Consider the following 27215-nt stretch of genomic DNA (forward strand, 5'->3'; position numbering starts at 1 on the left):
CTGGAGGGCTACTACTGGATTACAGGAAGCATCTCTTTGCTGCTCACTGGGAGTTACAGAAATATTCTATGCAGTGTTCATTGATCAAATTGGCAATATAGTTATGTCCAGTGGTGAAACTTGACCAATGTTTACTATTCTATTTAATTTTTTGCCATTAGTTTTTTCATTGCCCCAGTATTTTCAGAGGCAAAAATAAATTTGATTTGTATTCCACTTGATACTTATGTCAAATCTTTAATCCAAGTCTTTTGTTTTTGTTTCTAAATGAGGGTTGTGCCTATTTTCGGAAATTTTGTTGTGCCTTAGTCTGGATTAATGCTGCAATTATTACATAAAACGTTACTTGCATCTGGTCCTACAGGCTGAAGATCACACCATTACTTACACAAACATCATCGCTGTTACTAACTCCTCCAGCTCTGTGGTGATCACTCGTAAGAAACATCTCCAGATTATTCTGAAATGTGAGATGGAAAACAATTCCACCGTACAAATAATGTATATAACAGAAGATGATATAATTAAAAATATAAGTGCCTTGGGGAAATATAATATAAGCATGGCTTTTTATGAGTCAGAATCTTTCAACAATCCTATACTCAGTTCACCATACTATGTGGATTTGAACCAAACACTCTTTGTTCAAGTCAGTCTTCATGTGCTAGATCCAAATCTAGTGGTGTTCCTCGATACTTGTACAGCATCTCCCACACCTGACTTGGCCCCACCGACGTATGACCTAATCAGGAGCGGGTATGTACTTATACAATCATATTTAGCAATAGCATTGTTATCTTAGAATTTTAGTGGCATATTTTATTTTTAAATTACATACATTTCCCATGTCTCTCCTACTTTCAGAATGCCACCCAGTGTAAGAGAATGAAAAAAATAGGAAAAAAAAAGTTCAGCAAAGCCAACCAGTCAACTATGACATTAAAAAAAAACAAACCTCATTGTATGTAGTGTTCTTCACTTCCTTTTCATACCTCTACTTTGGGGTCAAGTTTGAGCATTACAATTTTGCAGCAACATTAAAAAATAAATACAAAAACATTACAACGCCCATACAGGAGCATCTTTCTTATACACTACAAATATTTTAGTAAATCATTTAGGAAATTAACAAAAAAATAAAATTTAAAACGTGCCTCTTTGATGTGAACCAAGAAGGTTCAAAAAGTTGAATAGGAAATTATGATACAAACATTTTCTGGTGTTAAAAATGGGAGATTTATAATATTTAATTGAATAATTTTACAATGGTTCACATCGAAAGGGTCACTAAAGATAAAATAATTTCAATTGGATCCTCTGTTCTCTAAAATTTGGGGAATCTACTCACAGGATCTTTGCTGGTGGAAATAAATCTGTTAAGATTGCTTTATGCTAGCTTAACTTTTCTTTTAAACTTCTGTAGATCTTCAATATAGACGGTAATTAGTTCAAACTCGTCAGTCTCTGAAAATGCTTATCTTTTCAAAATGTTACACTATTAATCAACATGTGTGTTCGTCCTTCATTGCCAAAGAAGACCACGACATCAGAGAAATGATGACATGACTTGCATTTGTCTTTGTTTTGAGTGAGGGAGGGCTGTGCAGGTCACCAGCCTCACTTCTCCTCCAGAGCCATCTGAATCCAGTGACCAGATATTCATCAGGATGACTGGAGATGATTCAGGGTGAGGCAATTTGCCCAAGGATACACAGCTAGTGAGTATCAAGTGTCTGAGGTGAGATTTGAACTCAGGTCCTCCTGACTCCTTGCCTTGTGCTCTATCCACTGCACCACTTAGCTGCCCCAAACATCAACATGTACTTGTTACTTGGTGGCTTAAATGCAAAAGGAAGCCTAAAGGAGAATGGCAAAAAAAAAAAAAAAATGTTGGAAAATTTAGCTTGAGAGTAAGAAAAAAAGGGTCAAAGGATTGGAGATGATATAGAAGCCTCATACTTAAATCTCATCGTCTGTTCCTTGAGAAAATATTTGGAAGGCACTGGATATGGCAAGTCTCAAATAGTGTATTACAAAATGATTTTTTTTCCATTTGAAGCCACAAACGAAATGGAATTTACTCACAAATGGGAAATTAGTGGAGAAAAAGACATTGACAGGCCTCGACCACTTCCAAAAGAAGCTAATGTAATCAGTCACCTCAACAAGGAATTTAAAAGAGGCCAGAAGCCACCTTGGCCAACAAACATTTGATCTTCTTACCAAGCAGAGATGACAGCCAAAGGCAGGACCAGTTTAGTGTCAACTGGCCTACAAAAATTTTCAGATGATGAAGGGCACAAGTACAATTTTGACTCATAAAATGGCAAATACCACAGAAAGAAAAACTAGTTTAAAGTAAACTTGGCAAGAAATCCAACTAAGCCAACTATTCCCATTTAGGAATAAAACTGAACAAGCAAAAATGAGGAAAACTTATTTTTAGCAAATCATTTTCCCATCAAAAACAACCCATTGAACTCTAATGGAACATTCCTAGATGCATCGCATGAGGACAAAGAAATGGCATGGAATAAACATACAGAGCAACTGTACTAGATCAAATGGACCCGTAGTCAGGTGATCAAGTATCTAAGTGCCTTCTATGTGAAAGACATTGTGCTAAGCATACAGGAGGTCTGAGTTGGAGGCAATGGTTTTGAGCCACTAAAGGACTAATTTTCAAGGTTTCTGAAAAAAGGAAGGAGTATAGAAGCAATGGGATCACAGGTATATTAAAATGCTAATGTCAAGGCAGAATGGGGATTTCCCCCCAATAAGCAGCAACAATTTTACACCAAACCTTCCACGTTCTTGTTCATTATTTATTTATTTTTTGCTAATGGTATATAAGGAAAAAGCTCTATCTTCTCTGAGTTCATAAAATTCCAGAGCTGAAAAGGACTTTCAATGAATTCATGGCTTTGGTTTATTATATTAGCATTCTGACATATAGCTAATTAATGCAAACTTGTCACTCCCTTTTTGTTAAATTCTACATTTCCAAATATTTCACTTGGTAGTTGAGGATAAGTCACCAGTCACGCCAATAAGAAAATTGTCATCTATACCCAATATTAGGGTTAAAATCATTTTTAACTTCTCTATAAATTCTGTTACAGATGTAGTAAAGATGATACTTGTAAGATCTATCCCCTATCTGAACACTATGGAAGATTTCAATTCAGCGCTTTTAAGTTCTTGAGAAGCCTTGGATCTGTTTATCTCCAATGTAAAGTTTTGATTTGTGAAAATAATGACACACAATCTCGATGTAGTCAAGGTTGTGTCTCTAGAAGAAAACGATCTATTTCTTCATATAAATGGAAGACAGAATCAATCATAGGTCCTATTCGTCTCAAGAGAGATCACACAAGTAGCAATTCAGGTAAGCAACATGCTATTTATGAAGTAGAGAATCAACAGGGAGAAGAAAATATTCAAGTGTTGTCATTCTTAAAGAATGCAAATTTCAAGTGTAAAGGTTTTAAAGAGAAATATTTTGACAAAGTCCTAAATGAGTTATGAGTGGTTTTATTTTCAAAATGTCAATAAATTTTTAAACTGTTTTCTCTATTTACTAATTACTAACAAAGACATCAAAACATTTTAAATATTCCATACATAGTACATCACAACTATGTGATTTTAATCAAAATTGCAGTATTTCACTTGTATATTTGAATCCTCCACTAAAATGGCATTCTGCTACCTCCCCAACAAATAGAGATGTCCCTGAGTCTTTGAAAGCTCTGTTGGTGGAGCATAAGTTCTGGCAGATTCTATCAACCTCCCTCTCCCAGCCCCCCCCCAAAAAAGCTTTGACTAAGTATTGTCTCAGGGCCAATTTCATCCTTTGCTCCAAATTGTCTAGGAATTAGGACCTGTAAGGCCTTGAAAACGCATGGCTCGAGCGGTTTTTTAAAAAGAAAAACAAATTATCTTTGAAGATAAAACTATGATTTATTATTAAAAGTCTAGGGGAAAATAATCTAGACAGGAAAAAACCTGGCATATCACCATAGTAGAAAGTACACTTGACCTTGTTATGTTTGAGTATCAGTTACCTCATTTGCAAAATAAGAATGATCCATGTTCTATCTACCTTTGAGAACTGCTCCAAGAACCAAATGAGTATGTAAAAGTCCTTTGTAAATAGAAAGTGTCAAATAATCTAAATGCCATGTGTTATTACTCCTTCCAAAAATATTAAAAAGTTCATCATTTCAGTTGGCAGTTAACTTATTCTTATCTAGTCAAATTTTTAAACATACACCACAGAACGTTAAGAACATATTCACTGGAAATATTTTAATCACTTGGTTGTAAAATTATTTGACAGTAATTTGAAATTAAAATTAAATATAGAAATCATCCACACAAAGAAATTATCCTGTTTGCATTTCAAAGAAAGCTAATCAGTTAAATGCTTATGAAATAGATTTCCTACAACAGCATCAAGTCATTTAGTTATCATTGATGAGCACAGTTTTCATTTCAAAATTATGTTTAAACTCCATTGAGTCCAATTTCCCATCTGTATTCAAAGCTCAATTAATCATAAATGGAAAAACTTCATTCTAAAAGTTCAAACTGACACATTCAATACTCATTTGAAACCGATGTATTTTCAAATTTGCCCACTGTTCTTAACATTTACAGTAGTTGCCATCAAATTATCTTCTATCTGTATTTGTGTGACTATCCATGGATATATGTTATGAATGTTGTTGTTCAGTGGTTTCAGTTGTGTCTGCCTCTTTGTGAACCCATTTGGGGTTTTCTTTGCAAAGATACTGGAGGGGTTTGCCATTTCCTTCTCCAGTTCATTTTACAGATGAGGAAACTGAGGAAAACAGGGTTAGAAGACTTCCCCAAGGTCACAGAGCTAGTATCTGAGGCTATATTTGAACTCAAGAAGTATCTTCCCGACTTTAGGCCTGAGACTCTATACGCTGTGCCACCTAGTTACCCTATGTATGGATATATATGTATAAATATATATAAATGAACCCAAAATTTATATACTGTCATCCTTGCTAATTCCACTAAGTAATTTATTATGCTGAAAAAACCCTTTTCTTTTTCTGGATCTGATGTCTTTTTTCTAACTAAAGAATTTCAGAATCAAGCCCACGTTGAAGAACATCAACAGGCCCAGCCTTTCAGTAGTTTACATATCCTTTCCTTTCTGGTCTTGGCTCTGAATGTGGCGGTTGTGGCAGCAATGCTCGTGAGACAGTACAGAAATCATGGGACAGAATGCCAATACCAGAAGCTACAGAGTTACTGACGGAAGAATCCAGCCTCAAGTGAGAAACAGTTTTCCAAAACATGTAATAAAATGTCGTTTTAGACCAAAGCTAATTAATACTAAGAATTTCTAAAATAAATCTGAAGAGAGCCTAATAAAACCAATAAATTCCTACATCATTTTGGTGAAAGTACATTTCATTTTAATGAAAATCTTTAAGATACACCTTAAACTGAACAGCCCACAATTGCCTTACAAACAAATCCACGTCCCCATTAAGGCTACAGAGTGAAATTTTGCCAAAATTATTGGTAAACATATGCATATACTTTATAATAAATAATGCCAAGACTGTTTCAAATAAATACAATCCAAAAAATGAACACAATTTTTGGTAAGGTATTTTGCACGCAAAGAGGACAAAAGAGAGTTGGCTACCCTCTGCATTTTGCTTTTCAAATATGAAAACAGATTTACTTCTCTAAATAATTTTAAGTACAAAATTAGATTAAGGATTTTTAAGAAGTCTCTCTACCACATTTCCCCACATTAATTTCAAAATCTAACTCACAATAGTATGTATTGGGAAAAGTTTTTTTAATGTTTTAGTTTTTGAGTTTTAACTGTAGATGAACATCCTATAGTAAGTATGCTACTGGCTTAGGATCACTTAACCCTTGCTTAAAACATCAACTCAACAAAAGTAATAACCAAGAAGAAACATCATGTCTCACTAAAAAAGGAGTCAAATTACTTTAAGCAAAAATATTACCTACCATTCAAATATGTGGAATAGTGGATTTCCATTCATCTAAAATAAATAGCTTTCAGAATGGATGGATTTGTTTTTAGAAATGAATATATTTTCTTAAACATATGCACTAGTAGTAAATTCTAGAAATTGTGTCCCAAAGAGACCTACAAAGCCCTGCCACCATTAACTTAAACCCTGATAATCCTAAAAAGTATCATTATTTCATATTTAGCCACTTCAACAGATAACTGTGGAAGAAGGAACCTGACTGTGCACATATAAAGACCCTTACTTTACCAATCAGGAATAGGGTGAGAATTACCCTATCACAAATGAACACCATAGACGCTGGAGTTACTTAAGGATGAGCAGAGCCAAAAATAATAATCCTACCAAGAGGGATGCCAATGTTGATTTCTACTGTCCTATTCCATCCAACATGGTTAATAACGACCCTACGGTTAATTAATGCACAAATGTCAAATGCTAGATATAGTTTTCTAACTCAAGTAACCTACACATGCTAGGTTTAAGATGGTAACATAAATATCCAAGTCTCCATGTCTGAGAATATTTAATTTCCCAATAATGTTCAATTAGAAACAAAACCAAACCAACAGCAATCAAATCTTTTTCTAAAGCAATTTTTCGTAACTTTAAAAATTACAAAACAATTAAGGTGTTCATTTATATAAATAGAAAAACGTTCCTCTCTTTAAAAGGTGTACAGAGATCACAGTAAATTTTATTGAGCTGAATTAGAATTCTAAAAGTGAATCTTTAAAACAGCTTCTTTTTAAATAATAAAGCCACAGAAGTAAGGTCTTGTAAGAGTGAAAAATATTGCTAGTGAAAAATATCTTATGACACTAACAGGTTAACTTTTAGTGTACAATACTGAGAATTACAGTATCAAGTGCAATAAAAAATGAACACTGAAGTTGTTTTATGTTAACCAGATAATAACCCTTGGAAGGATATCAAACTGAGTAATTTCCCTCCAAAGCTTTTGGAGGTTAGGGTTTTGTGTGCATATGTCTAGCAGGCATCTGTTGCTCATAACAATATGAAGTAGTTATCGCTCGCCATTTGAGAGTCTTTCTCCAGAATCATAATGTTCTTGTGTCACCCGGGTAGATGTGGAATTGGAATTTTGGAGCAAGTCCATTAACAGAACAATTTTATTATCTATGTGCTCTTGGAGTTTGTACATACGCTGGTCAATGTAGTCCATAAGTTTCTTCTCCATTAGTTCCATATTTTTAGAAATTATCTTTTCCAAATAGGAACATACAGGCTGTTGTTCTACTCTGTAAATAAGAGAAAGAGTAAGTTGTCATTGACTAGTGTCCTACAGTTCAATAGCCAACATACTTCTCTATTTAGATCCCTCACCTCTGTCTCTCCTGAACTCCATGACCATTCCTACCACAGCCAATGTGCATTGGGCAATTCATTCCTACCATGGCCAATGCACGTTGGGCAATTCATTCCTACCACGGCCAATTCGCTTTGGGCAATTCATGTCCAAAATGGAAATCAGTTCCTTCACCTGAAATTCACCCTGCCTTCACAAGTCCCAGATTCATAATACTTGTAGTTTCCTCAACTCTTTTCTCTCTCCCCCACCATATTCAACAGTTGCCAGATCTAGCTGGTTCTATCTCATCTTGCATATCCTACCTTGTTGTCTTCACTCATACAGCTACTAGTTCATGCCCTCATCTCTCCTGAACTATTGCAATCACTTTCTTATGGGCTTCCTGTTTTGAGTCTCTCCCTATTTCAATCCATCATCCACACAGGTATCAAAACATCTTCCTATAAGAGCATGTTGTTCTCCCATTTCAACATTTTTAGGGGCTCCTTTCTAATTACAGGATAAAATAAGCCTGTCTGTTCATACTTACTTTATATTACTCCCTATCTCTCACACACACACACACACACACACACACACACACACACTCTCTCTCTCTCTCTCTCTCTCTCTCTCTAACTGGCCCATTTGCTGTTCCTTATAGCACATCTCCAACATGACAGGATGGATGGGCATTCTACCTTCTACTTCCATATTCCTTTACAAGTTATCCCTCTCCTATCATTCTCCATGCTTAGAAAGAACTTACTTCTCAGCACACTTCTTAGAAATGGTAGCTTCCTTCAAAGCTCAGGTGAGGTGCCATCTCCTACTAGAATCCTTTTCCAATCACCCAACCTGTGAGCACTTTCTCCCTGCTCAAATTATCTTTTACTTACTTGTCTGATTACATGTATCCAACCTAGTAGGTATATGTAAGCTTCTTGAGGAGACTACTTTTCATTTCTTTGTTTCTCTAGTACCTAGCAATGTCTTGAAAACTTAAAACTCTCAAAAATGTCTATTAAATTGAATATGACTAGACAATTTTTAGACTTAAACACATACCCAGTAAATAATTCCAGGTCATTTTTTTAAAAAACCCTCCAGGTTATTTTTGAATTTCAAAATTCGGGAAAAAAAAACTGAACTCCCAGCTTAAAAAAACAAAATTCCGTATCTCTCTTGTAAGTAGATCCACCCAAAGCTGGCTGAGGCATGTGTGTACCTTACGCAAGATTCAAAAAAATTATTTTGTGGGTAAATGTCTGGGACAGGTTTGAACATTTGTTTTAACATCACTAGACTAAATGGGTAATAAGAAGAAAGGGGAAGTAGTAATCTATACTAGACTACTACCCTGCTCACTGAGGGGCCTACCCCTGGCCTCAGCATGGTTCTGCATTCCCTACTTAAGCAATTGCTTTTCTCTATCACCACGCAAGTATTTAATTAAAAGCCTATTTTGTTGTAATGACAATAATAATTGCAATACCACTATGACTACTAACAGGTCCCAATTATAATGCTGTAAGGCTTATCATTCTCTTCACAGAAATGCAATATAGTTAGTGCAAGTATTACCACAATTTTATACATAAGGAAACGAACGTTCCTTACCTGAGCTTACAGATGGAGCTAGGACGTGAACAGAAGTGTTCTACATGCCAACACTAGTGTTCTAGGCACACACAAACACTTCATCTCCCATCTCAGTGTCTTCACCCTGGCTAACCCCCATGCTTGGAATACACTCTCCTTAGCCCCAGCTCACAGAACCTCTTTTACTTGTAAGATATGCCTCATGCACCACCTTTCCTGATCCCCTCAAATGAGTGTCCTTCCTTTCAAACTACCTTCTTTTAAGCACTTTGTATTTATTTTCTTTCTTTCTTCTGCACATACATATATGTATTACCTCATTGTGTTAGAAGGTGTACTGCCTCATTTGGTGTACTCATAACTCCAGCACTAAACACAGCATCTGCATAGTGAAGATCATGGCATTTCCCTGACCTTTTGAACTGCCTTGGTGCCTGCCATCAAGCCATCACCCCCATCAGCAGATGGCAATTTAACTGTCCATGCTACGTGTCCATATCAATGTAGCATGATAGCAATGCTGGCATCATGATGGCACAATAACATACCTAAATGCTTTTTTGATGATTCTGAAATTCTAAGTCAGATATAAAAAGGTAATTTATTGCCCCCTTTCTCCCTTTTCCTACCACTCAACCAAGTAATAAAACAAACATAGAATCTAAGCCCAAAACAGAAGTGACATATAAGTCATCTAGTTTATACATTTTTGGAACTTTGGATTTTCCCACTGTGCGCAGAGAAAGAAAATAATCATTCTCTACTCCATTTACCCCCATCCTTCCTCTCCCTAATTTCTATTTAGCAGTACCATCCCCCATCATCTAAGTTCCAAATCTCAAATTATTTCTGACTCTTTCCTCTACCTCAACCACATCCCATCAATCCACAAGTCCTACGAAATCGACTTCTGTAGTAACTATTCTCACCACCACAATCATATCTCAGACCTTCATTCTTTCTCCCCTAGACTATAGCAGTAGCTTCCTAATCTTGTTCCCCTGACTCTGGTTTGCCCTGGCCATTTCACACTACAGACTGATGCAAGATTAATCCTCCTAATCTCTGGTTTTGATCACATCATTCTCCTAACTTTAAAAAACCTCCTTGGTTCCTTACTGCCTATAAATTAAAAGTCTGAACCCCTAGTTATTCAAAAGCGTACAAAACAGGCTGTAGACTACAGACTCTTTCTCCAATCTTTTTCACCCTTCTTCCTTTCAAGACTCCTGTGCTCTACAGAAACTGAACTGTCATTTTCTGAATGCCTTGCCAATTTCTCTACCTTCATGCCTTCGTTCTCTCTATTTTCCACTGAAAAGCCTACCCAGTAGCAAAAAAATGGAAACAATATAGATGCCCATTGACTAGGGAATGGCTAAAGTAACTATGGTACATGAATACTATGGAGTATTACTAGGTTCTAAGCAATTTCAAAATGTAAACAGAGTAAAGAACTGAAGACTGTAATTTTAACGAACAAGTTTCACATAATCGCTGACACAACGTAAATTCCCCCTTTTCTTTTGCCAAAGCAAACAACTAAATGCTTTGGTTTGTTCCATATTACTTGTTACAAGAGATGGCTTACTGTTGAAGGATAAGAAGAAATGTATTAAGAAATGAAGGAAATGGTAACACAAAAGCTATCAAAAATTTTTAAGAGGAAAATCCACCTCTTTAAGATCCAGTTTCAAAGTAACTTCCCTCATGGACACCATTCTTAAATCCCACAGCCAGAGGTGATCTCTCCCTTTTCTGAATGTCAAGCACCAAGCTAGTCTTACACATTTCCTAGTCTGTTGTGTTATAGCTGTATTTGCTTTGTTTCTCATACTACGCGGTAAGCTGAAGAGGCAGCACTGCATAGTAAAAGAGAGTAGTGAAGCTGGGCCTCTGGGAACACCTGGCCTCACACTCTGCTTCAGACAGCTCCTCACACCATAACCAAGGGCAGATCAGCCTAACCTCTGTGCATCTTAGTTTCATCATCTGTAAAATCAGGATGATAAAAATCGTAAGCAGCTACTTACATTTCTAGACTACTAGTAATACCTACACTACCCAGAGCTCATAAGGTTGTTGTGTATGTTACTTCTGCAAAGCACTTTGTAAAACCTTAAAGAACTCCATAAATGTCAGCTATTACAATTAAACTCCTCAAAGGTTAGAAATGACTAAATCATCTTTGCATTGCCTCTGAATGTTTCACACAGCCTTATACGTAACACCTATTTAAAAAATGAATATTGAATAATTTCATGCACATACAAATAGCACTGCTGTAAAAGTGAACCAGAAAATGATGATGCGCCACAGAAAAGTAAATGACATAAATTAGCTATTCTCCAGCCATCGCACCCAAAACTATAATGGTACAAGACTTACCCAATGCTTACAATGCCTTCACTTGGCTTTGCACTGTTTCCCTGAGGCTTATTCTTGTCTCCTACACGGAGATGGTTTACTTGGCTACACAAGTTTTGAAGAAAAGGAAGCAGCTCAGAACTAGGTACGTTTGAATTATCATTTGCTTTTTTTTGCAACCAAGAGGATACTACAAATTTAAGATCATTTTCAGGAAGAATACTGTTTTGTTGTATGCTTTTACATTCTTCAAGATCTGGAATATTTCCTCTAGCAGACAACTCCATGTTTCTGTCAATGTAAGCTTTTATGTCTTCAGACACTGCTCCATATGTCAATCCAGACTTAAAAGGAAAGGGTGTAGTGGATGACTTGTCTAATACTCCTGAAGCTGTTGACTTGTGCAACCCATCAAGCATATGTTCATCTCCAAAAACAGCTGGTTCTTTCTTTCCCAAGATACACTGAAGCTGCTCTCCAAAAGGAATACAATTCTAACAGGGAAAAAAATATATATTTTTTAAAAATTACTTGGTTTATTAGCAGAAATACTAAAAAAATTTTTTTTTACTTTTGAAATTTTACAGTTTTAATTAGATCCATCATCATAGTAAGAGTTTTCATTTGAGTAAGTCACTCTAAAGGCAGTTTTCTGAAAATGCCGCTGTCTGTGTGGCCTTCGTAACTGCACCTCTCTGAGGAGAGGCTTTCTCTTCCTTAATATTCCTTTAAAATAAGTTAGAACTAAATGACCAAAAGTCCTAATTCTATTATGATTCTCTAACTATCCAATTATAAAAAAGTAACATTAACGATAAACTACTTTTAGAGTGGCTCTCTGTCCTCTTCTGAAAAGTCACTTTTTCTTATTCAGGGAAGATGCAAAGCTCAAAATTCTTTTTTGTATAGATGAAAAACCTCACAGTAATAGATTTATGGTAGGATACATATAACCAATCTTAAAATGTAGTTATTAGTAATTTTATAGTTAAAAATTAATATCCAGATGACACATTCTAAAAGCAGGTGACACATATGACTTTTTTATAAGTCCCCAAAAAGCAACTGCTAAAATCAATGTAAAAATGGGAAAATATATAAAGATTTCTAAAGTCAATGTATTTTTTAATGGAGACCCATCTGTTCACATAATTTTCCATTACTTTCTAATCAGTATGCTATTACTATATAGTATGATGACTTACCCGCTGTTGAAATCGAACCATGTTCATGAGTTGTTGAGCACCTGGTGATAATTTTGATCCCATGGATTCCATCATGGTTTGAACTCTGTCTAGATCTATCCTTGATCCTAGAGCAGGAAAGCTTGTTGAAGAATTTGCAGAAACTGCCCTTACTTGGACTACAATTTTACTAACAAATATATTTTGTTTATCACCAAAAGAGAGCAGCTGTTAAAAAAATGTTTTCAGAATATTAGAACGAGATAGTTACACATTTTTAACATAGCTGAAATATCTACATATTAACTTCACAAGAAAAAAATTTTCCATTTTTTAATACTTGTTTCAACTATTTTAATATTACAGTTCTTATTTATCCTATACCTGATACTCTCAAACTTGATACTAAGCTACTCCACAGAGTAAAACTTAATGTAAGAACAGCCTGTCTTTGATCCTATTCAGGAGGTTTATCTACCAAAATTCCCCAAAGAGTTCCTTTTAAGTTGAGTCAATTGCAAGATACCTTATGACCACATTAGAGTGAGATTCTGGGATATAAGACAATGTTTTAACCACCATAACTGCTACAAGTGAGTCTGACACACAATCCATCTGGTTCATTATTTTGACTTTGACAGTTAATACAACATTATGATGTAGAAGGCTGTTCTTCCATAAAGCAAGGTTACCCTTCCTCAACCTCAAAAAAGTTAAAGATACCTTAGTATTTCAAGTATTTTGGATGCCTGAAACAAAAAACAACCAAAGTCCATGGACCCCAACTTAAGAAACTCTGGTCTAAACTGCCTATAATAATTTCAATCAATATTACCACTTGAAAGTAATGAGTTACAAAACGTTTCATACTGGCTATGTGAAATATTAATTCTTTTCATTTGTTCTTAACTGTCTCAAGCTTCTAGGGGGACTTCATAGGATATGGTTAAAAAAAAAAAAAGTTGAGATCCATTCATAAAGGATTATAAGAACTTTCCAGTCTAAGGAGTCCTAATCATTTTGCTCTGGTCTGAATAAAGCAACCCCCAATCCCTGAATATTTTGTTGTCTTGCACTGAATCCTATCCAACCATGTTCAATTTTTCTCAAGAATCCCTTACAGAACTACAGAGTGTACCAACTAAATAAAGGTAAAAGTATTACTTTCAGTACCCTTCAAAACACATCTGACTAGTCACAAAAGTACAAATATTACATATGCCAATAGTTCAAAAATCCAAACGAAATAAAAGAATTTTAAGGAAAAAACTTGCTAAATTTTCATTGTTTCAAATGAAAACTGAGAAGTTGTTGTTTAGTCAATTGGTTGTGTCCAACTCTTTTTGATCCCGTTTAGGGTTTTCTTGGCAATGATACAGGAATGCTTGCCATTTCCTTCTCCAGTTCATTTTACAGATAAGGAAATTGAGCCAAACAGGGTTAAGTGATCTGCCCAAAGTCACACAGCTAGTTAAGTGTACGAGCCTGGATTCAGGTCCTCCTGACTCTGCAGCCAGCACTCTGTCTACTGCACCACTCAGTTGGTCCAAATTAAGTAAAACTAATTCAATTAAAATAGCTAACGATAAGACCTAACATATATTTTGCACTTTAATTTTATGAAGTGTTTTACATGTGTTATTTTATTTGACTTCCACAACACTCCTAGGAGAAAGTAAAATTCCCATTTTACAGATGAGGAAATTGAGGCTAAGAGAGATTAAGTGACAGAGCAAATAAGCAGGATTCAGACTCGGGTCTTACTGCCTCAATCACAACATTTTAGTCATTGCACCAAAATGGAAAATTAAAATAGTAAAGTAACTTTAAAAGTTAAAATTTAATCTTTTAAAAGAATATGTTAATGAAACGTCTTACCTTAATTTTACAAAAGTCTGTGGGACATTCTAATTTTAGGTATTTCTTATACAAAGTAATCTCATTTTCACTAAAAAAGAAAAGAAACAATCATTTTTTATTCCATGCATTAAAATGATAAATGCTAATGAACTAACATTTTAAAAACACCAGGACTGTTTCCTAACACTCTGCCACTGATTCGAGACAGTGACAGGACAAGGAAGGAATCAGCAAGTGTCTCAGTTTGGCTGGATCAAAGAAGTTAACTAAACGGACAGTTGCTGCTGCAGTTGTTTTTCAGTCATGTCCAACTCTCCTTGACCCCATTTGGGGTATTCTTCACAAAGACACTAGAGTGGTTTGCCATTTTCCTTCTCCAGCACATTTTACAGATGAGGAAACTGAGGTAAACAGGATTAAGAGACTTGCTCTGGGTCACGTGGCTAGTAAGCGTCCAAGGCTGGATATGAACTCAGTAAGAGGAGTCCCAGCACTCTTATCTACTGTAGATATCCAAAATGGGGTCGCAAAGAATTGGATATGACTGAAAACAACTAAACAAAAACTGAAATTTTACACTGGAAAGGTGACTTGAACTCAATGCCACGCATACCCCAAAGGAAATTATGTGTTATTTGGTAAGAAAACCCAAGATTAACTTGGCACTACAGTGTGAAGAATCAATCAAAAAAGAGAGCCTGAACACAAGGAGGCAATTTAAAAAGTAAGATAGTCCAGATTTAATGAGTGTCTAAACCAAAGGAGTGAAGAAGGAGTAGAAAAAAGAGGCTGGATTCAAGAAATATTGCCAGGGCAGAGTGGACACACTCTGGAAACTAACAGGTAGGGATGAGGGGAAAGGTGAAGCCAAAGCTTCAAAGATGAAGTCAAGGATTTGAATATGGAAAACTGAGAGAGAGATGGTGCCATGTGTAAAAATAAGGAAACTGAAAGAAAGGGACAGGTTTGAGGCAGGTGATGATGACTCTGGCATTAGGCATGTAAATTTGAGGGATGGTTGGGAAATCTAGGTGAAAGCATTTTGTGATGAGTTAAAAAATGGAACTTGAGGTCAGGAAGACAAACGGAAGGAAAGATAAAATCAGTTAAGAAGCACCTGGTGTATAGCAGGCATTCTCCAATGTCGGGAATGAGTTAGAAGTTACCTGAAAAGAGATGACTGAAATGATGGAAGAAGTGATGGCTAAGAAAAAAACCTTCTCAAGAAAGAAGTAGGCTAAAAAAAGCATTTCAGTGTTCTGGAAAGGGAAAACCAAAAGAAACTAAAAACAAGACTCAGATAAAAGAAGAAAAACCAGGAAAACAGATTGTTGCACAAGACAAGGAAAGAGAAGGTGATCAAAAATCTCAAATGATGTAAAAAGATCAAAGAGAATTAAAGAGTCATTGGACTTGACCTCAAAATATACTCTACTGATAACATCACAGATTCTTGGTCAAAATACTCAAAAATTCAATCAGTTATTAAGAAATGGAAAATCCAACATGATGAAAAACAAGCTCATTATCTTTCTGCCTAATCTGTTCCTCCTTGGAACTTTGTTATTTTGGCCCGCAGTCCCACTATTGAGCCAGTTTCTCATCTTTGAAACCTTGGACTGATCCTTCCCTTTCCTTCACCTCCCATATCTAACTGATTAACAAATCCTGTCTATTTCAACCTGCACCATTGCCCTCAACCATTGCCTAAAACTACCCTCAGTCATCACCCTACTACCATCGACCTGGATTACTGCAGTAGCCTCCTAACAGTTCTTCCCACTTTCAGACTTTCTCCACCCAATTCATCATTTATACTGCTGTAAAAATCATCTTTCTTAGACATACAGATCAGATCATGCTATCCCTCTGCTCAAAAATCCTCAGTGACTCCCTGTTAACTGTTGGATACAGTTTAGTCTTTATTCATTCAACATCTTTACATCTGATACCTTCCCTCTACTTTTCTAGCCTTCTTTTATTTCCTTTAATATACTCTATGATCTCAGCCAAAAAAAAACCACACCAACTCACAGACCTGTTGCTTACTAACAATACTGTTGACACTATTATCTGTATGTACACTGTCCACCTATGAAAGTTATGCCTATTCTATAAAGCCCAATTTAAAATCCACCTGCACCATGAAGGTTTCTATGACCCCCTTGGTCAGTGAAAATATTACCAATCATAATAATGCTAATTCATGTTATTACAGTGCTTTAAGGTTCAAAGTGACTTATATTTCCTTTGATTCTTACAACAACCTTTGAGGTAGGAACTACACGCCTTATTTGCCCCATTTCACAGAAGAGAAAATGGGGAGTCAGAGAAATTAAGTGACCTGCCCAAGGTGACACATGTAGTTAAAGGAGCAGAGGTGGGATCCAAACCCATGCCTACCTTGACTACAAATCCAATGCACTTTCCACTCTTCCATATTTCTCCCTGCTTTTACATAGGAATTCAGGAAAAAGGAAGAAAAGGAGACTTACCACGGGGAAGAAGAATACTTTCTATCCCAGGAGGTGGGGAGGAAAGAAGAAAAGGGGAGGGAAGGGGTATGTGGAACTGCTGCTTCCCTGAAGGGGGCAGATTTTTAAGGGGTCTGGAAGGAAACATGATTTCCAGCTGCCTCTGGCCCCTGACCACTAAAATTTCACAGTGACTTAACTTCTGAAATTCTAATAATTCTAATAATTCTAATTCTAATATTAACATTTCACATTATAGCTATTATCCTCTTACTAGACAGTGAGCTCCATGAAGGCAGGAAAGAATTCTAAAACTACATATTCCACCCTAGTGATTAGCAAAGAGAATGTGTTCAATGTTTGGTGAATAAGTGCTACTCAATTTCTTAGGCATATATTAAATCATTATGAAGACATTATGAAGACATTAAAAATATTTCATAATAACATATAAAGGATCTGGGATTTCAGCAGCGTGGGAAGTTCCTCTAATCATGCCAATCTATGACTCAGATGTTTTTCAAGAGCTACTGTGAGATGACAGAGGAAAGGCAAGGATTTGCCTGAGTTTTCCCAAATTCCCCTCCAAATGATTTTAAATAACACCTCAAAATGAATTCTAGAGCAGCAGGACCAACAAAATGACAAGTTGAAACAATTTTCTAGCCCAGGATAACTTCGAAAATGGGCAGGAATGATCCATCGCATGGGGGTGAAAGTGGAGTGCACTCCAGGGCTCTCAGTCCACAGACAGTAAGGGGGTGCTGGTGAACAACTGGTCAGAAGGAGATTTGGAATGCAGTCATGGAATAGTCCCAGGCAGAGGAGGAGCACTAGCATGTCAGAGCCTTTGGTGCCAGGGTAGCAGGGTCCCTGGTCACGGTTTCAGGGTGGAAGAGAGTGCTTATGGGTTGCTCACAGATCAGAACACAGGCCAGGAGAGTAGTAAGCACACCAGTCTTACATTGCACCACCCTGGAAGACCTGAAAGCTTACAAACCCTCCAGAACTAGTTCTGAGAGCAGCAGCAAGAAGGGCCTGAAGGTTGGGACAGCACCCCCTCCATCCCAGGAGCAGGGCCCCACTTTAACATGGTGTTAAAAGTCTATAAATAGGCTGCAAAAACTAGCAAACGACAACAAAGGAAGCTGACACAGAAAGCTACTATGGTGAGGGAAGATAAAAACAGAAACCCAGAAGAATATCACAAAATCAAAAATGCTACATCCAAAGGTTTAAAAAAAAAAAAAAAGGTTCCTCTCAGGTCCAAAAAGAATTTTTAAAAATCAAATAAGAGAGGTAAAGAAAGACTGGGAAAAGAAATGTGAGGAATGCAAGAAAATCATGAAAAAAGAGCCAACAGCTTGATAAAGCAGGCACAAAAAAATACCAAAGAAATTAATGTCTTAAAAAACAGAATAGGCCAAATGGTAAAAGAGGCACAAAAATCCACTGAAGAGAACTCTTTAAAAAGTAAAATTGGAGGAGCAGCTAAGTGGCTCAGCAGATAGGGAACGGCCCTGGAGTCAGGAAGACTATGCCTCAAACACTTAGTACTTCATAGCTGCGTGACCCTGGACAAATCACTTAACCCTGTCTGCCACCACCATCCCCACCCCCCACAAAAGCCAAATTAATAGAAAAATGGATACAAAAAATAGAATTAGCCAAATGGAAAAGGAGGTATAAAGGCTCACTGAAGAAAATCCTTAAAAATTAGAATTGGACAAGTGGAGGCTAATGAGACGTCAAGAAACAATAAAAACAAAATCAAGAAAATGAAAAATAATAAAATGTAAACTATCTCACTGGAAAAACAAGTGACCTGGAAAACAGATCCAGAAGAGAGAATTTAAGAATTACTGGACCACCTGAAAGCCATGACATAAAAAAACGCCTAGACATCATCCTTCAGAAAATTATCAATCAGAACTGACCTGATATTCCAGACCAGAGGGTAAAAACAGAAACTTTAAAAAAAATCTACCAATCACCTCCTGAAAGAAATTCCAAAATGAAAACTCCTAGGAATATTCTAGCCAAATTCCAGAGCTCCCAGATCATGGAGAAAATACAAGCAGCCAGAAAAAGACAATTCAGATGTCATGGAGCCATAGTAAGGATGACAGAAGATTTAGCAGTTTCTACATTAAAGGATCAGAGGGGGCTTGGAATATGGTGTTCCAAAGGGCACAGAAGCTAGGATTACAATCAAGAGTCACCTACCAAGCAAAACTGAGTATAATCCTTCAAGGGAAAAAAACTGACATTCAATTACATAGAGGATTTTCAAGCATTTCTGATATAAAGACCAAAGGTGAATAGGAAAATCTAACTTTCAAATACACGATTCAAAAGAAGCATAAAAATATAAACAGGAAAGAGAAATCAATAAAGTTAAAGTGTTTACATTCCTGTATACAAAGATGATATCTGTAACTCCTAAGAGCTTTATCCTTACTAGGACAGTTACAAGGAATATACAAAGACAGAGAACATGGGATGATATCAACAAAATGAAATTAAGAGACAAAAAAGAGAACTGCACTGAGGGAAGGGAAGGAAAAAAATAGAAGAGGTAAATTACACAAAAGAGGTGCAAAAGGTGCGGAGGGGAAAAAAGAGTGGAGGGGAAAATGCAGGAGGGGAAGCAGCTGAACTTTAAAAGGGAGGAAGGGGGAGTAATAAAGGGAGGATGGACTGGGGGCGGTGGTAGTCAGAGGCAAAACTCTTTTGAGGATGAACAAAATAAAAAGAGAGAGAGAAAGAAAAAAGGACAAAAGGGAGGAACAGGATGGAGGGAAATACAGTTTGTAATCATAACTGTGAAAAATTTTATAGCAAGTTTCTCTGATAAAGACCTCATTTCTCAAATCTATACAGCAGGCCTACACAACCTGTGGCATGCCAAAAGATTTTGGGAGGCCCACAAAAAATGTAGAGGCAATTTCCCTCTACATTTTTCATGGGCCACTGAAAATAAGAGCCATTCCCCAATCAATAAATGGTCAAAGGATATGAACAGGTAGTTTTCACATGAAGTAATCAAAGCTGTCTAGTCTTATGAAAAAATGCTCTAAATTACTGATTAGAGAAATGCAAATTAAAACAACTCTGAGGTACCATCCATTTCACCTATCAGATTGGCTAATATGACAGAAAATAAAAATAACAAATGTTAAGAGGGAATGCGGGAAAACCAAAACACTAATGTGCTGCTGGTGAAGTTATTAACTGATTCAACCATTCTGTACAGCAATTTGGAACTATGCCCAAAGGGTAACAAAACCGATGCATACCCTTTGACCCAGCAATACCACTACTAGATCTGTATCCCAAAGAGATTTTTTTTAAAAAAAGGAAAAAGGCCTATACATACTATAAAATGGTGTGTGGGTGTATGTGTGTGCGCACACGCATGCAATATATAAGAAATATAAGAAATATAAGAAATGATGAGCAAGATGCTCTCAGAAAAGCCTGGAAAGATTTAACATGAACTCATTTAAAATGGAATTAGCCAAACCAGACAACTGTACAGTGTACACAGTAACAGGAATACTGTACAAAGATTAACTGTGAATAACTTAGCTATTCTCAGCAATACAATGATCCAAGACAATTCCAAAAAACTTATGATGAAAAATGCTATCCAATTCCAGAGAAAGAACTAATGGAGTCTGAATGTAGATCAAAGCAAATTTTTTAACTTTACTTTTCTTAGGGTCTTACTTGGTCTGCGTTTTCTTTCATAACATGGCAAATATGGAAATGTGTTTTACATGACTGTGAATGATAACTTATATCAAATTGCTTGATTTCTCAATGAGGGGGGAGGAAAAGAATTTAAAATTAAAACTAAAAAAAGAACATTAAAAATCATTTTTACATGTAATTAGGGGAAAAATAAAATAATAAACATATCCCAAAAAATGAAAGAAAAAGAAAAAAGAGGTACTATGAACAAAAAATTAATTATCCTTCAGCCAGGTAAATACTCACAGGGAAAGCTGTTCTAGCTTGATAAGACTTACTGGGGCATATGCCACGATGACACAACTTTTGACTTCAAAATTTAATGGAAATTTTTTGAAAAGTAACAGAATTAAAAGGAAAAGTGAAGGATCAACTGGCATCTCAAACACTCTTGCATTGACTTCAAGTCATAATGCAGCTTAAACTCCATTATCTCCCCCTTTCCAATCCGTAAGGCAAAAAAACACCAGAAGTCATTCTCGCTCCTTCCTCTCCCTCAATCTTTAATGATTCCCCACTGCCTACTAATGGAAGTCGACAAGGCCCAAATTCCTTAGCCTGGCATTCTTTTTCCTTTTTTAAATGTGTTTTGATTCATTTTGTTTTTATGCTATAATCACTTCCCAGTAACTATCCCACAGTAGTTACTGCCACAGTAACTACTGGAAAAGTTAGACCAGCTGATTCCACAGCTGGTACTAACCAGGCAACATGCCACGTCTACCAAAAGAAACATCAGTCCTTGGAACCAGAAATGGTCACTGAATTGTGCAGATTTTTAATGTCTTAATTTACATTTTCATAGTCACCGTGTAAACTGTTGTTCTGGTTTTGATTTCTTCACCATTTGTACAGGTCTCATGTTCCTCTGATTTACTCATTTTCATCATTCCTTGTGGTAAAATAATAATCCATAACATGCATAAACCAATTTGTTTCATCAATTCCTAATAAAGAGGTTTTTTTCTAGATTTTTTGCTATTACAAAAACTACTGTTGTGAATATTGTTGTCACAGGACATTTATTTGTCTCACAGAACTTGAGTTTGGCTCTCTGATTTAATATGGATGAACAGTTAAGTAATTTTCTTCAGCACTTCCAAATTATTTTCCAGTTAGCCCAATGAACTCCCCCAACAGTATTGTTCCAGTCTTTCCATAACCCAACCACCAGACTCCCTTTTTATCTTTCAAATCTTTTCACTTGACTCCTCTCTCCACGTACAATCCGGCTACATGGGCCTACTTGCTGTTCACACATCACTAGGCCTGGCATCCAGATGACCTAAGTTCAAATCTCATCTCAGACATTTACTAGCTGAGAGACCCTGAGCCTGTCATATTACTTCTCTTTTACCTCTCAATTTCCTCAACTATAAAGTACAGATAATAATAGCACCAACCTCCTAGGGTAGTTGTGAGATTCAAATGAGATAATATTTGTAAAGACCTTAGGTCAAGGCTGGGGAACCTGTAGCCTTCAGGCCACATGTAGCCCTCTAGGTCCTCAAGTGCAGCCCTTTGACTAAATGCAAACTTCACAAAACAAACAAGTTTGGATTCAAAGGGTTGGACTTGAGGACCTAGAGGGCCACATGTGACCTCAAGCCTATAGATTCTCCAGCCCTGATTTAACATAATGCCTGGTGCACAGCAGGTGCAATTTACCCCTTTCCCTTTTCTCCTCCATGCCTTTTCACTCCTTGTAAGCCATGCCAAGAATATTCTCCTCAAATCTACCTCCTGGATTCCCTGGCTAAGATTAAATCCCACTTTCTCCAGGAGGCCCCCCCACCCATAGTGGCTTCCGATATTACGTTCCATTCTCTCTCTCTCTCTCTCGATACACACAAATACATGTGTGCATCTGTATCTATATAACTTCTATATGCACAATCATTTGCATGTTGTGTCCTTCATCAGAATGCCAGGTCCCTAGGGACAAAGACCATTTTGCCTTTCTTTGTAGTCCTAATACTTAGCACAAGCCTGGGCTAAGTACAAAACAGGCACTTAATATTAGTTGACTGAAGAAGTTCGAGTCTGTATTAGTGGAGAAAGTAATCACCTAGAAAAGAAATTATAAATCTTTCCTAAAATAAAAGTATCTAGTACTCTGTGTAGCTATCTTATTTCTCCTAGTAGACTTTAGGTTTCTATAGAGCATCACACTCATGAGACAGGAGTCCAACTTACAAACACTACTTATATGACAAGAATATCCTACCTCTAATTCCTTATATTACTTGCCTGTCACAGCAGAAAGGTCTCTGCTTTCCTCCAAGAGAAAAAAGAAGGGCAGGAATAAAGGGAAAAGGGAATGATAGGGTGAAATTACTCAAGAGTAGAGAGAAGAAGCCTGCCTGCCTCTGTTTAGAGAAAAGAAAAAAGACTAACGTTACCTGGAAAGGGAACTAAAGACTAGGGTCTTTCTGACTTCCCAGTTTGCCAAATGCATCTCAGTGTACATTATCCCATAGAAACAACTGGAAAATACTATTATAAAGTTGCATTTTGAGTTAAATAGGCTTTTGTAGAATGATGTGGAAAACTTATAGTATGTTGTTTATATGCGGAAAAACATTTGAAGTTCAAAACAACCAACTTACAAGTAAACTTTTAGATCACAACCCATTTGAAAATTGGAGGCTGTATGATCAAGTGTAAAGAGCATTACAGTCACAGTTGGGAGACTTGGACCTGTTCTGGATGACATCATCAATTACATGTAATCTCTGGAGCCTGTTTTCATATCGCTAAGGGGCAGTCAGGCTGGACCGGATGGGAACAGAAGTTCTAAGATTTCTTTTTATCTCTAAAATGCTGATTTTTTCAGTACATCTTTGTAACCCCAACAGCACTATGTGTGTACTTTCTCAGTAAACATTTGAATAATGAATTTGATATTGACTCCAGGGTCAATGATTAGTCAAAGAGCTGGGATAATTAAAATATAAGCAAAAGATCTAAAAAAAAATCTTCAAATTTTAAAGGCACAAACCTGTTACGCTGGACAGTACAAACTCTCTCTCCTCTACTGGTTCCACAATATTCCTCTCTGGCATACACTTCCATATTCCTGGCTTCGCTTAAGATCCCAAGTGAAACTATTTCTTCACATCTGTGAGGATTACACTTCAGGTATAGGAAGCAGGAACTTTCATCTTCATTGTCCACTTTCCTCTTCAGAAGCACAAGATCCTCACTGAAAGATTACTTGTTTTTAATGTCTATTTAGTTAACAGTATGAGCTATTATTAGAGACCATAACTTCTGAGGTTTTAATTCCAACTTCTGCCCACAAGCTGAAAACTATACCTCTAGTACAGAACGACAAACTACTAGCTTCACTGGGAATTCACTTTCTAATTCCTTGTATACATCTTTTTTTCCTCTGCCTTCCTTTTCTCTTAGTGGGAAGCAAAAGAAAAATATAAGGTCCTTTTTAATTCCATGAGAGAAAGAAAAAGTTGTTTTTTTGGAAGCTAAATAAGTGGCCATGAATACACACATACACACTTCCCTTAAGAAGAATTGCAACCTCTCTTGGGCTGTTTCCTTCCCCATAAAAGAGGTATAGTCAGAAAAGTCAATAACTATTTCGAATTTAGGAACAGCTTCTAAGTGCTATTTCAGAAAGGAGTGAAGAATAGCCATGGCAAGTTTTTTTATTGAACAAGCTAGGAGTAAAACATAGAGCATATAATAACATACTCTAGAAAAACTGCAAGTACAGGGGAAAAAAAGCACTGGACCTGAAATCAGAGGAATGTAAGATCTCGCTCTGCCACTTACTACTTGACACTGGGCAAATCATTTTAATCAAAATGAATCCCATCAGTGAAATACAGAAAAGACTTGTCCTGCCTACCTCACAGGCTTTATAACATTAAAAGATTTTGAGCGGAAAGGGGCCACAGGGATCATCCTATCCACTCTCCTTGCTTTAGAGATGAGAAAATATTAGCAAGTATAATAAAATAGCAGACAGATGTAGCATGTTAAGGTTTGCAAAGCACTTTACATTTCTCATTTGACCCCACTCTACCCTCCTTCCAAAGAATACAGGTATTCAGTGAAAATGAGCCCACTACTGAGACACTGAGAGGTTAAGTGACTACACAGCGAATAGGTGCCAGGGGTGGGTTTTGAACCTATTTTTCTTCTGTCTCCAAGTTCATCATTCTTTCTATAATATCATACTAGTAAACTAAGGCCTGAAGATACAAAATGACTTCCCAAAGTCATAAAGGTGAAGAAATAAGCAGAGCTGAGTTGTAAACCTAAATCCTAAGAACCATGCTACCTTCTTGTGAGGTAAATGTTTTGTAAGCAAAAAGTTCAACAAAAACGTGAACTACAGATATTACAAAACTGACAACTGGATACTGAATCCCTTCTGTATATGTGTATATATAGGATCACAATATTTAAAATGTGAAGGGACATTTTCACTGACATAAATGTAACTTTAAATTTTGCAAAGTACTTTATGTAAATTATTATGTACTCCTTTGAGACCCCAAATAACCTTAAAAATAGGTACCACAAGTATCATTATCCCCAATTTACAAATCAGGAATTGGGAATACAGCGAAGTTAAATGAGTAGTTCAAGATTACACAAGATGGTGTTTCAGAGAATATTTGGATCCAGGTCTTCCTGATTCCAAATTCCAGGGCCAACACTATATCCATTGGTCTATACACTAGGGAGATAGAGTGACTGGACCCAGGTCATACTGACAAAATACATACATACAATTGTGTATGCACACAGAAATACACTCTACACACACACATTATCTCACACACTATATCTATATACACATACATACACAAAGTGTGTCTATGTATACGCATATCCGCACAGGAGGAGAAAGTGAAGCTAGTGACCTTGCACAGCTCTCCCTCTCTCAAAACCAAGTCAAGTGCAAGTCATGTCATCATTTCTCTGATGTCATGCTCCTCTTTGAAAGGAAGGGCAAACACAATACACACATACATAATACCCTATGTAATTTACATCATACACAAACGTGAACAAAATAATTCATACATTACACAAATGTATTTATGTAACATATACTACACACATACACAACACACACAAGCATACCTTATCTGTAAAGAACACTGGACCTATAGTCAGAGGGATCTAGGTTCCAATCCCTGTTCCTACGCTTGTCAGCTGTGTGACCAGGAATGCGTCTATTCAAGTCAGTCTATTAATTACATACTCTGCACCAGGTATTGGGTTCAATATTGGGAATAAAAGAAAGTCAGTGAGTCAATAAACCTAAGTGCCTCCTGTGGGCCAGGCACTGTGCTACTGCTGGATACAAAAAAAAAGGCAAAAAGTCCCTGCTCTCAAGGAACTCATGGTCTAATGCAAACAGCTGTACAGACAAACTACATGCAGGACCAACTGGAGACAGTCACCAGAGGCAGGGCACTAGCACTGAGGAGGGCAGGGAAAGGCTTCCTGCGTAAGGGACAGGAGGTGAGACTTGAAGAAGTCCCGTCCGAGCCGGTGTCTTTACCCGCAAGGTGGGGTGGGTGGAGGTCTGAAGTTACGGCCTTCCCATATTCACGCGTGCACACACCTACCCACATACATGCACCTGGGAAGGCGCCTGAGTATGCACGCGTGCGCATCTATGCACGAATACATACACGTGCACTCGAGCATCGCAGCACACACCTGTCCAGGTACACCTGGGCACACACGCCACGCCCCGCCCCGCCCCGCCCCTCCCGCCGCCTTCCCCGGTCCCGACGCAGGGAAAGGCGGCTCACGGTTAGGCCCAGGGTCATCCCCTCCCCCCGCCGCCCACCTCGGGCCTCGGCATCCAGCGGAGGGGTCCCCGGGTCCCCCCACTTACCCCGGCGCTGGCGGCCCCAGCACCTCCTCTCCCCAGTCATCGCCGCCGCCACCGTCGGAGCCTCCGAGACCGGCCCAGGTCAGGCGCAGGCTCTGAGCCAAGGCCTGCCGAGGGGCCTCCCAGGACGAGGAGGCCACCAAGCGGGGAACCTCCCCGCAGTCCTCGGCCCCCGGCTCCATGCCGCCCTCGGGCCCTTCGGCCCGATGCCGCCTCTCCCCCCCCGCGCCAACCGTTCCCTTCCCGCCCTAGCTGGCCCGGCCCGGCCCCACCCCCACCCCGAATCCGGACCGAACCGACCGGGGCAGGGGCTTGAGGAACCTCTCTATAGTGAGCACGTGTTTCAGACCGGGTAGAGTTCGCCAGCGAAAGGGCCACTTCCGGATACCTTAGCTAGCCCTAGCCGGCTGAGAAGAGATCACGTGAACTAGGTGCCCTGAGCTACGCATGCGCACGACGGTTCTCCTTGGCCTCCCAGTTCCCCCAGAAATAGCCGTGGGAACGACAGAGGGGGAGGAGCCAGAAAAGGACATGCGCATTTTCTACTCAGCGCTTTCCAACCTGTTCTTTGCTCATTCATTCATTAGTTTAACTAGGCTTGATTAAGCGCTTCTTGAGATACAGACGCAAACATCTCCTGCTGTCAAAATGCTGGTTCTGCTGAATAGAAGGGGGAAAGGGAAAACATCAAACTATCTATAAAAAGGAGTGTGGGGGAGGGGC

General features: G+C 37.8%; 2 protein-coding genes across 2 annotated transcripts in view; one reads left to right on the forward strand and one right to left on the reverse strand.

Moving 5' to 3' along the window:
* LOC140511089 (scavenger receptor cysteine-rich domain-containing protein DMBT1-like) overlaps window positions 1-3528 on the forward strand; it is a 244342-nt gene extending 240814 nt beyond the window's left edge. The window contains 2 exon segments of the mRNA XM_072620114.1: window positions 365-795; window positions 3123-3528. Coding sequence (XP_072476215.1) covers window positions 365-795; window positions 3123-3528 — 837 coding nt within the window.
* A 757-nt stretch (window positions 3529-4285) lies between these two features.
* On the reverse strand, window positions 4286-26724 carry C1H10orf88 (chromosome 1 C10orf88 homolog). Its single transcript, XM_072624758.1, has 6 exons — window positions 26496-26724; window positions 23613-23816; window positions 14400-14469; window positions 12543-12749; window positions 11359-11831; window positions 4286-7318 (listed from the first exon to the last, which is right to left on the reverse strand). The coding sequence occupies exons 1-6, from the start codon at window positions 26672-26674 to the stop codon at window positions 7084-7086; spliced, it is 1368 nt and encodes a 455-aa protein (XP_072480859.1). The 5' UTR covers window positions 26675-26724; the 3' UTR covers window positions 4286-7083.
* Window positions 26725-27215: the final 491 nt, after the last annotated feature.

The sequence above is a fragment of the Notamacropus eugenii genome, chromosome 1 (genome assembly GCF_028372415.1).
Source record: "Notamacropus eugenii isolate mMacEug1 chromosome 1, mMacEug1.pri_v2, whole genome shotgun sequence".
In the NCBI taxonomy this organism is placed as follows: domain Eukaryota; kingdom Metazoa; phylum Chordata; class Mammalia; order Diprotodontia; family Macropodidae; genus Notamacropus; species Notamacropus eugenii.

Bases quoted from the DNA above. Each gene is read 5' to 3' on its own strand.
- C1H10orf88 (XM_072624758.1), bottom strand. From the start codon at position 26,674: ATGGAGCCGGGGGCCGAGGACTGCGGGGAGGTTCCCCGCTTGGTGGCC. The intron at 23,817-26,495 runs GTAAGTGGGGGG...GTAATCTTTCAG, and splicing joins CTGGGGCCGCCAGCGCCGGG to TGAGGATCTTGTGCTTCTGA. The intron at 11,832-12,542 runs GTAAGTCATCAT...TTTCCCTGTTAG, and splicing joins TGGTTCGATTTCAACAGCGG to AATTGTATTCCTTTTGGAGA.